The sequence below is a fragment of the Scyliorhinus canicula genome, chromosome 17 (genome assembly GCF_902713615.1).
Source record: "Scyliorhinus canicula chromosome 17, sScyCan1.1, whole genome shotgun sequence".
Lineage (NCBI taxonomy): Eukaryota > Metazoa > Chordata > Chondrichthyes > Carcharhiniformes > Scyliorhinidae > Scyliorhinus > Scyliorhinus canicula.
The window spans coordinates 109,008,997-109,020,296 of NC_052162.1; the positions used below are offsets into that span (position 1 = coordinate 109,008,997).

Consider the following 11,300-nt stretch of genomic DNA (forward strand, 5'->3'; position numbering starts at 1 on the left):
TGGGCACTTTAGTTGCTGCATTGCATCTTTTAATAATTCTGTATCTTGGTTCTGCGGTTCCAATCGTAACTGAATCACAAAACATGATTTTCTATTCAACAATATAAATCTTTCAATGTCGAGTCTATTCACAGCGAATCAGAACCTGCCCCATCCTCACAACAGGAGCCGATGCGCGCAGACGGGCCGCCGGGTTGTAAAATAGGACATGCGCAATACGCGTTCCGAATAACGCATGCGTACGATAGGTTCTGCAGCAGGAGGTAAGTCTGTTTTTTGTCTTTGCAAACGGACAAAAAGAGCCGATTATAGGAAGGTAGTGGAGGTGGCAGAGAGGATGGAGAGGCTTCATTAGCATTTAGAGGATGCCATTAATTAGAATAAAAACTGATCGCTCCCGTATTTGCACCAAGTGACAGATGCCTGAGTTGGAGGCCCCGCATGAACGGCCATTATCTTTTCAGGTGCAAAGTGGAGGGCAACATGGTGGCGCAGTGGTTTAACCCTGCTGCCTCAGGGCACCGACATCCCATGTTTGATCCTGGCTCTGGATCACTGTCCTTGGAGTTTGCACACTCTCCCCGGGTTTGGCCCCCACAACCCAAAGATGTGCAGGGTAGGTGGATTGGCCATGCTAAATTGCCCCTTAATTGGAAAAAAATAGTTGGGAACTCTAAATTTTAGACAAAAAAAATAAGGGACAAAATGCAGCAGGGCGAGTGCCCCACAGTCATCCTGCTCCAAAAAGCTGCAGGAAAAATGCGGTTAATTTCTATCTCTGCACGGTTCGATTTTGGACATTACTTTTACAGGGGGGTGGGATTTAAACACAGAAAACTCAAACCAAGAAATTTTACTGTTGTACTGACAATGATAGTTTTTTTACAGGATATTTGAAGGCGGGAAACTCAAACCATAGATCAGATCAAACTGACAGAGTCATTCAATTCATCAGAACCTGAATGTAAGTGTGTCAGTGGAAAAAGATTCAAACATCTGTGGACTGGAAATAGGGAAGAGCAAAGTCAAGGCGGGTTCTGGAAAGAAACATGAAAGTTTTAAATTGTGTTGCTATGTAACCAGGTGCCTGTGTCGGCCAGTGAGGACTGGGTGATGGGCGCATGAATAGGACTCAGAGCAAAGGTCAAGCATTAATATGAATGTAAGCTTGTCACTGGTTGAATGTGGGAGGCCAGCCAGTCAAGTCTGGAGTAAATAAAGGAGGATTATTGGTTTTAGAACATGTGTTGAGACTGGGCCAAGTTGAGCAATGTTACTGGGATATATTAGGGAAAGGAGTGTGATTAATTTCAACCAACCTGGTTTCTCCCCTTAGCATTGTCGATAAACAAAGCTGCTTTTAAACATAGAATTTACAGTGCAGAAGGAGGCCATTCGGCCCATCGAGTCTGCACCGGCTCTTGGAAAGAGCACCCCACCCAAGGTCCACACCTCCACCCTATCCCCATAACCCAGTACCCCCACCCAACACTATGGGCAATTTTGGACACTATGGGCAATTTAGCATGGCCAGTCCACCTAACCTGCACATCTTTGGACTGTGGGAGGAAACCGGACCACCCGGAGGAAACCCACGCACACACGGGGAGGATGTACCGACAGTGACCCAAGCCGGAATCGAACCTGGGACCCTGAAGCTGTGAAGCAATTGGGCTATCCACAATGCTACCGTGCTGCCCCTTTAAAAATAAATCAGAATTTTGATTTTGATTCCCCCATCATAAATGGTTGTGCAATTTCTAAAACTCTGATTTGGTGTAATCCAATTTTTGTTAATATACCTGCAGCAAGTCCAGATAGAATTAACTGAACTGCACACATTCACAATGTGGTTGTGATGGGGGGGCGGGTGGGACATATCCCGTATCCATTTAGACAGCAAATGATGGATAGAGTAAAGAAAGATTCACAGTGCAGACACTACAGACTGAAATCAGGTTTCTGTAGGTTCCAGAGACCAGACTCAAAGTCTAGTGTGATATTCGTTCATTGGGGTAAGCAGGCTGAAAACTAATGCTGTATACTTCACTTTTCGGGCAGAGTTGACTTCACAATGGAATAAGTGGTTGGGGATAAATCAGTCTTGTTGGAGGTTGTACAGAAGTTCCAATAGAACCGGTTAGCTTGACCTCTGTGGTGGGAAGGTTTCTGGAATCATCCATTAAAGAGGAGACGGCTGACTATTTGGAAAGACAAAGTACAATCCCCCATTGTCAGTGTGGTTCCATGAAGGGTAAGTCATTGTTCTGGTCCACGGTGGCGTGAGTTGTCCTTCACCTGTTCGGCACACTTGGCTGGGTTGCCGTCAGCATCGCGGACTTGGGTGTCCCACAACGGTTCTGAAGGGAAAGCCATGCTTGACAAACTTGCATGAGTTCTTTGAGGATGTGATCGGTAAGGTGGATAATGGGAAACCTGTAGATGTGGTATATCTAGACTTCCAGAAAGTCTTTGACAAGGTGCCACATAAGAGTGATCCAGAAGGTGAGATCGCAGAGGATTGCAGGTAGACTACTGGATTGGATTGAGGCCTGGTTTACTGACCGAAAACAGAGGGTCAGAATAAATGGGACCTTCTCTGGTTGGTGAACTGTAACGTGCTGGGTGCTGCAGAGGTCAGTCCTCGGACCTCAACTGTTTGCAATCGATATAAATGATCTGCAAGCAAGGACAGAGGTTAACATCGCAAATTTTGTGGATGATTCTAAAATAGTGGAAAAGCAGGCAGTGAAGAGGAGGTAAATATTTTACAGATGGATATAGATAGGCTAGGAAATTGGGCCACAATTTGGCAGATGCAGTTTAGTGTGGATAAGTGTGAGATTCTACATTTTCACCGAATAGGCAAATTATTTAAATGGAAGCAGATTCAAAATGCATCTGGGCAGAGGGATTTGGGTGCCTTTGTTCATGAGTTGCATTAAATCTGTATGCAAGTGCAGCAAAAGCAAATGGAATGTTTGTGTTTATTACAAAATGACTGGAGGAGAAAGTAGAGAAGTGTCATTGCAATTGCATAGAGTGTTGGTGAGACCACACCAAGTGTTAAGTGTCCAGTTTTGGTCGCCTTATTTAGGGAAGGATGTGATGGCATTGGAGGCAGTTCAGAGGAGGTTCGCCAAATTGAATCCGGGGATGAAAGAGTTGATGTATGAGGAGAGATTAAACAGTTTGGCCTTATACACGCTGGGGTTTAGAAGGATGAGAGGGGATCTGATCGAGGTATATAGAATACTAAAATGCATTGATAAAGTAAACATGGGCCAAATGTTCCCCCTTGTGGGGCAATCATGGGCAGCACAGTGGCACAGTGGTTAGTACTGCTGCCTCACAGCACCAGGGATGCAGGTACAATTCCCGGCTTGGGTCACTGTCTGTGCAGTCTGCCCGTTCTTCCGGTTAGCGTGACCTTCATGGAGGAAACGTGGGTTTCCTCCAGGTGCTCCGGTTTCCTCCCACGGTCCAAAGATGTGCAGGTTAAGTGAATTGGCCCTGCTAAATTGCCGCTCAGTGTCCAAAAGGTGATGTGGGGTTACAGGGATAGGGTGGAGGCGTGGACCTAAGTAGGATGCTCTTTCCAATGGCTGGTGCAGACTCAATGGGCCAAATGGCCTCCTTCTGCACTGTAAATTCAATGATTATAATCTAGAACGAGAGGGCACTGATAAAAATTGAGAGGCGGTAGATTTAGAACTGAGATGAGGAGGAACTATTTGCAGAGATTGGTGAATTTGTGGAACTCGCTGCCTTATTGTGCAGTGTAGTCTGAGTCATTAAAGGTTTCAAGAAGGAGATAGATATATTTCTGACTTTAAAAACATATTAAAGGAATATGGGGAACAGGTAGAGAGGTGGATTTTAGAACAGGAAGAGATTAGCCGTGATCTGATTGAATGGCGGAGCAGGCTCAAATGTCTGAATTGCCTACGTCTGCTCCTAATTCCTATGTTCCTATGTAAGTGCAGATGTAGCAAGGTATTCAGTCTTGGAAGAGGTCCTTTTCTGTATTTTACACTTGTTGCATGATGCATGAGGTCCATGTTGCATGAATCCTACCTCTTCACATTGTCTTTGGCAATGAATGTGCATCCACCTTCTGGATACCCAAGTTGATTAATTGTCTCAACTATTCAGATTTGAAAGAGCTCTTTTCCTACTAAACCATTAGACTCTTCTTGGCTAGCCTGGGTTATGAAAAATATTTTTATACCTTCCTTTTAATTTTGTCTGTGCATCCCACAATGTGTTGGTTGTGTCTCTTCAGAGATAATGAGGTGTGAGTTTATTCAATCATTCCAGATATTATTTTTAACATGTCTTTATCCAGTTTTTAATTTCTTAGAAATACTCATGAAGGTATCTGAATCCATTTTCTCAAAAATGCACAGCGTAAGATCACAGTCCTCTCACAAATACAAATCCATTATTCGAGATGGCACAGATGTATGGTCAGAAGGTCATCGAGGGCTGAAATATTTTTTTTTTGTAAATTTAGAGTACCCAATAAATTTTTCCAATTAAGGGGCAATCCACCTAGCTTGCACATTTTTGGGTTGTGGGGGCGAAACCCACGCAAACAAGGGGAGAATGTACAAACTCCACACGGACAGTGACCCAGAGCCGGGATCGAACCTGGGGCCTCGGCGCCGTGAGGCCGCAGTGCTAACCCACTACGCCTCCATGCTGCCCCAGGGTTGAAATATTTCACCACGGCAATGACATTTTGGTCAGCCCCAGATATTTGTCAGGAAGAGGGGTGATGTTCTTAGGGAGTGGAGTTTGTAGCGGGGGCTGAAGATAAGGTGTTCAGTCTTCTATACAGGCGCAGACAAGTCAAGACAGTGTGGGACATGGATGGGAAATCGGAGGTGATGCTGTTCACCTACACCTGCTACATTGGTCATTCTTGTTGAAGAAAGTTGAGGGTTTATGAGATTCTGTCTAGTTGTAGATATATAAGATAGCTCTTCTGCTCACAGCTCAGCATTCCTCCTTACATAGACGCGAGTCTTCCTGAAAGTCATGAACGAAGCAGTTAGCTTTTTGCATCAATCCAGCAATTTTCATGGTCACTTTTTCCTAGTGCCGGCCGCACAAATTACCAGAATCATTCAGCTCAATTTCAGAACCAGCCTTTGTGTTTTTGTGGGTTCTCTCTCACTCCCTTTTTTCTGTTTTAAATCAATTTCACAGGGTATTAGTAGGAGAGGATGTGCAGTCAGTAAACTGAAACCAAACATCAGCATCAGGATCTGATAGATTTACCAAATCTATTATAACCCGAGAATCATTGGATTTTGAACATGGAAGTAAAAAGCACCGTTCTCAGTGGGGAGAAGCCATTCACGTGTTCAATGTGTGGACGATGCTTCAGCCGATCATGTGACTTGTCAAAACATAAATGCCATCACAACGGTGAGAAACCGTGGAAATGTGAGGACTGTGGGAAAGGATTCAGTTCCCCATCAGTGTTGGAAAATCATCGACGCAGTCACACTGGGGAGAGACCATTCACTTGCACCAATTGCGGGAAGGGATTTACTCAGTCATCCCACCTGGTGACACACCAGTGGGTTCACACTGGTGAGAGACCGTTCACTTGCTCCACATGTGGGGAGGGATTCACACATTTATCCAGACTGGTGACGCACCAGCGAGTTCACACTGGGGAGAGACCGTTCACATGCTCCACATGTGGGAAGGGATTCAATGAGTCATCGACCCTGGTGAAACATCAGCGAGTTCACACTGATGAGAGACCTTTTCAGTGTCCAGATTGTGGGGAGTGCTTTAAAAGGTCTGGGGACCTGATGTCCCATAAACGTGTTCACACGGATGAGAGACCTTTTAAATGCCCAGACTGTGGGAAGTGCTTTAAAAGTTCCAGGGACTTAATGCATCATCAACGTGTTCACACTGACGAGAGACCATTCAGGTGCTCTCACTGTGGGGCTGGGTTCAAGAAATCATCCAAACTCAGTGTACATCAGCGCATTCACACTGGGGAGAGACCGTTCACCTGCTCTGATTGTGGGAAAGGATTCAGAGAGTCATGCGTCCTGCTGAGACACCAGCGAGGTCATAAAGACGAGAGACCTTTTAAATGTCCAGACTGTGGTAACTGTTTTAAAACTTCTGGGCACCTGATGTCCCATCAGCTTGTTCACTCTGATGAGAGACCATTCAGGTGCTCACATTGTGGAACTGGGTTCAAGACATCTTCTAACCTCACTAAACACCAGCGTGTTCATACTGGGGAGAGAAGGTTCACTCAGTCATCTGACCAGCTGACAAACCAGGAAATTCGCAAGTAACTACAATGATTGGATTTTGCTGTTGATCCCACACAAAACCATGAAATGATCCAAAACTTCTGCCTGGGTGCTTTCTCACACCAATTCCCACTCACCGATCATCCCTGTGCTCTCTGGCTGACTTTGGCTCTTGGTTGAGCAATGTCTTCAATTTAAAATTCCCCTCTTTGTTTTCAAATCGCGCAGTAAATCCAGTCACATAGTCCTCTGAGATATCTGCACTCCTTTCAGTCTGGCTTCTTGAACATCACTCATTGCAATTACTCCACCTTTGGTGGCCGTGCCTCGGCGTGAAGCTTTGAAATACCTCTTTGAACGTCTGTCCCCTGATTAAAGATATGTGTTGAAACCTGCCTTCCCAATGAAAGTTTTGTCCATTTACCCTAATATAGCTCCATGTGATGCAATGTAATTATTCTTTATTTCTGAAACTGCTCTGAAGCACCTTGGGATGTTATATTACATTAAACGTGTTCTATAAATACAAGTTGTTATTATTTCATGACAGCCAGTTTGTAAAGAGTAAGATTTCATAAACAACAATCTGACTGATTGAGCTAGTTTTCTCAGTGATGTTCGTGAAAGCAGGAATGTTGGTCCCACTGCACCCTGTGTCTGTGGAGTTGTTGAGCTCTCCTGAGCTGGGAGTGGAGCTGATTAGAGGTTGGGCCTGCAGTGAACCTTCAAGAACTGCTGTCTGGGATCTTTCCTCTTCATCCACTGACTCCCAGTTGAAGTTATTTCTGCAATAAAATAGTTAACTATGAATTTCAATCCCAATTTAATCCTTGGAGCAAAACCTACACCTTTAAATGAGCTGTAAAATAGAAAAAATGTTATTGTGTTCATTTAGCATCTTTCACCCCCTCAGAACATCTCAAAGTGATTCACAGTCGATGATATGTTGTGAAGGAAGAATGAAGAGAGGCAGTATAAATTAAATGGTCCAATTTTAAACTGAGTGCAGGAAGAGTGACCTGGGAGTGTATATACACAAATCTTTGAATGTGACAACGCAAGTTGGTCAAGCTGTTAAAATATAAAACGAATGGGATCCTCGGTTCATTAATTGCGACATGGAGTACAAAAGCAAGGAAGTTATACAGAACCTTTATAAATCACTGATTAATCCTCAGCTGGAATATTGTGTTCAATTCTGAGCACCACACTTCAGGAAATATGTCAAGGCCTTGAAGAGGGTGCACAGCAAATTTCCCATAGTCGTATCAGGGATGAGGGGCATTTCAATTCTGTTTGTGGACTGGAGAATCTGGGATTGTTCTCTTCAGAGAAGAGAAGGTTCAGGAGTGAGTTAATAGGGGTGTGGGCATTGCTGAGGAATTTTCATCCACAGCGGGAAAAATTGTTTCCATTGGCAGGATAGTTGATAACCACAGACCACGATTTTAAAATAATTGGTTAAAAATCACAAAAGATGAGAGATTATCTTACTCAGTGAGTTATGATCATCTGGAACACGTTTGAATGATTGGTGGAAGCAGATCCAAACGTCACTTTCCAAAGTGACTTGGACTGATCGCTCTGCAGACAGGCAAGGTTCACAGAGCACTTGGCCGCCATGGAAACACACACTCCATTTAGCAGGTGGGGGATTCACCTCAGGCCAATTTAAAAAAGCAATTTGAAACTCACTCCCAATGAGTTCTCCAAGTGAGCCAGAGAAGCCACAGCCAGAGTGAGGCACATCGAAGATCGAGTTCAGGAATTTGAAGCGAGGTGGGAATTCGAGGCTGGGTGGGGTGAGGTGCTTTTTATCCCTGGTAAGTGACAGGTAAGTAGTTTTTTCTTATTTTTGTTTGTTTTTCTTTTGTGGCATTTTATTTTTAAAGTTAACCTCAGGTTCAAGACATTACAGGAGATCCCAAACCCATGTTATGCTTCGCGTGTGCGATGTGGGAGCTCAGGGACACGTCCACTGACCCTGGCTCCTTCACGTGCAAGAAGTGTGTTCAGCTGCAGCTACTGTTAGACCGCTTTACGGCTCTGGACCTGCGGATGGACTCACTTTGGAGCATCCACTATGCTGAGGACGTCGTGGATAGCACGTTCGCTGAGTTGGTCACACTGCAAGTGAAAATTACTGAGGGAGATAGAAAAATGTGTGACCAAAAGACAGAGCAAGAGTAGGAAGGCAGTGCAGGTGTCTCCTGCAGTCAGCTCCCTGCAAAACAGATACACCGCTTTGGATACTATTGAGGGAGAAGGCTCACCAGGGAAAGCAGCAGCAGCCAGGTTCATGGCACCGTGGCTCACTCTGCTGTGCAGGAGGGCAGGAAGATGAATGGCAGGGCTTTAGTGATAGGGGACTCAATCATAAGGGGAATACACAGGTGGTTCTGCGGAGGCAATCAAGACTCCAGGATGGTATGTTTCCTCCCTGATGCAAGGGTCAAAGATGTCTCGGAGTGGCTGCAGGACATTCTGGGACAGGGAGGGTGAACAGCCAGCTGTCATGGTGCATATGGGCATGAACGATATTGGTCAAAACTGGGATGAGGACCTACAAGCTGAAATCAGGGAGTTGGGAGTTAAACTAAAAAGTACGACCTCAAAGGTAGTAATCTCAGGATTGCTACCAATGCCACGAGCGAGTCAGAGTAGGAATGTCAGGATAGATAGGATGAATGCGTGGCTTGAGAGATGGTGCAAGAGGGAGGGATTCAAATTCCTGGGCATTGGAACCAGTTCTGGGGGAAGTGAGACCAGTACAAACCGGATGGTCTGGACCTGGGCAGGACTGGAACCAATGTCCTAGGTGGGGTATTTGCTCGTGCTGTTAGGGAGGGTTTAAACTAATGTGGCAGGGGGATGGGTACCGATGCAGGAAGTCGGAGGAAAATAAAACAGGGACAGAAACAAAAGGCAGGAAAGGGGAAAGTGAAAGGCAGAGAAGCCATAGTCAAAAATCAAAAAAGGCCACAGTACATGGTGCAGTGACTGAGGAAAGCTCAGTGAATAGGCCCAGTAATACTAAAAGGAATAAAACTGGAAGTAAAAACAAATGGAAAGCAAATCAGCAGGTTATTACATCAAGGTATGAGTTCAACAATAAGGAAAATTAGGAGAAAAGTTAAAAGGAAAAATAACTTCGGAGAGGTTACTGATAGAGGTGTTAAGATTCAAAATGGAGGTATAAAAGCCAACATAAGGGTACTTTACCTGAATGCTTGTAGTATTCAGTATAAGGTAAATGAATTGATGGCGCAAATCATTGTGAATGATTATGATTTAGTGGCCATTACTGAAACATGGTTAAAGGATGGTCACGACTGGGAGTTAAATATCCAAGGGTATCAAACTACTTGGAAGGACAGAATGATGGTAAGGTGTAGCTCCGTTATTTAAGGATGACACGTGGGCAGTGGTGAGGGATGACATTGGTGCTATGGAGGATAAGGTGGAATCCATTTGGGTGGAAATCAGGAATAGTAAGGCGTAAAAGTCACTGATAGGAGTAGTCTATAGGAGTAGGCCACCAAATAGTAACATTATAGTGGGGCGGGCAATGAACAAAGAAATAACTGATGCATGTAGAAATGCAGCAGTTATCATGGGGGATTTTAATCTACATGTTGATTGGTTTAACCAGGTCGGTCAAGGCAGCCATGAGGAGATTACAGAATGTATCCAAGATTGTTTCCTGGAACATTATGTAATGGAACCGACGAGGGAACAAGCGATCTGACGTCTGGTCCTGTGTAATGAGACAGGATTGATTAATGATCTCATAGTTAGGGATCCTCTTGGAAGGAGTGATCACAATATGGTGGAATTTAAAATACAGATGGAGGGTGAGAAGGTAAAATCAAACACTAGTGTTTTGTGCTTAAACAAAGATTACAATTGGACACTGAGGGCAGTTTAGCATGGCCAATCCACGTAACCTGCACATCTTTGGACTGTGGGAGGAAACCGGAGCACCCAGAGGAAACCCACGCACACACGCAAGAACATGCAGACTCCACACAGACACCGACCCAAGCCGGGAAGCTGGGACCCTGGAGCTGTGAAACAACTGTGCTAACCAGTATGCTACCGTGCTGCCCTAATTAAAGGCCAGTTAGCTTAACTTCAGTAGCAGGAAAGATGCTGGAATCTATCATCAAGGTAGAAATAGATAGGCATCTGGATGGAAAGTGTCCCATTGGACACTCGCAGCATGGGTTCATAACGGGCAGGTCGTGCCTAACTAATTTCATGGAATTTTTTGAGGACATTATCAGTGCGGTAGACAACGGGGAGCCAATGGATGTGGTATATCTGGATTTCCAGAAAGCTTTCGTCAGTTGGTTTAGGGTCGTGTATTTACCCCATCATTTCCAGTTTGTCTTGTTTCAGGGTCTGTACTAAAGACACGTCCTTGGCAGACGTAACAGAGCCAGGCTGTCCTGTGTTTGTCAAACCAGGGATATTTATGCACCTAAGAGCAATTTCTATAATATTCAATATATTTCTGAAGACTTGAGAAGGTTATTAGACAGTGATTTCTTTCAGATCTCCCCACCTTGAGAAGGAAATATCCATATTGATTTCTCACAACTAATTTCTCAGTAACCTCGCTATTTCTAAACTACGAGTTTATTTTCCTAATTTCTTGAAGACAAACTGTAGATCACATACTAAAGCTACTGGAATTATCAGAAGTAGCAACAAAATTCCTTGAGCTGGCACCAAGAATAATGCCAGTTTTCCACTAACATGTGATAGTTATCGACTTGGATTCATCCTCCCAAACTGCAGATAATCTCACACAATTCTAAACTATTGACATGTTGTAAATACATCTGGATTAAACAATAGTTCTTGCATGGACTTCGAAGATTCTCCAACTCTGTTCGCCTGAATCTTGTGGATATTTTCAAACTACATCTGAACCCTCTGCAACGTAACTTCTCCTTCCTGAACCTCTTTAGAAATCGTAGAGGATATATTCATAATATCAGT

At 44.2% G+C, this 11,300-nt stretch overlaps 1 protein-coding gene across 2 annotated transcripts; it reads left to right on the forward strand.

Moving 5' to 3' along the window:
- The first annotated feature begins 207 nt into the window (after nt 1-207).
- Nucleotides 208-6,822, forward strand: LOC119952431 (zinc finger protein 239-like). Of its 2 annotated transcripts, XM_038776175.1 has the most exons (3): nt 218-263; nt 889-964; nt 5,215-6,822. In XM_038776175.1, exon 3 carries the CDS (start codon nt 5,325-5,327, stop codon nt 6,333-6,335), a length of 1,011 nt encoding a protein of 336 aa, XP_038632103.1. In that variant the 5' UTR covers nt 218-263; nt 889-964; nt 5,215-5,324; the 3' UTR covers nt 6,336-6,822. The 2 variants fall into 2 exon arrangements, with proteins under 2 accessions (XP_038632104.1, XP_038632103.1); XM_038776176.1 differs by lacking the exon at nt 889-964 and having other exon boundaries at nt 208-263.
- The last annotated feature ends 4,478 nt before the right edge of the window (nt 6,823-11,300 follow it).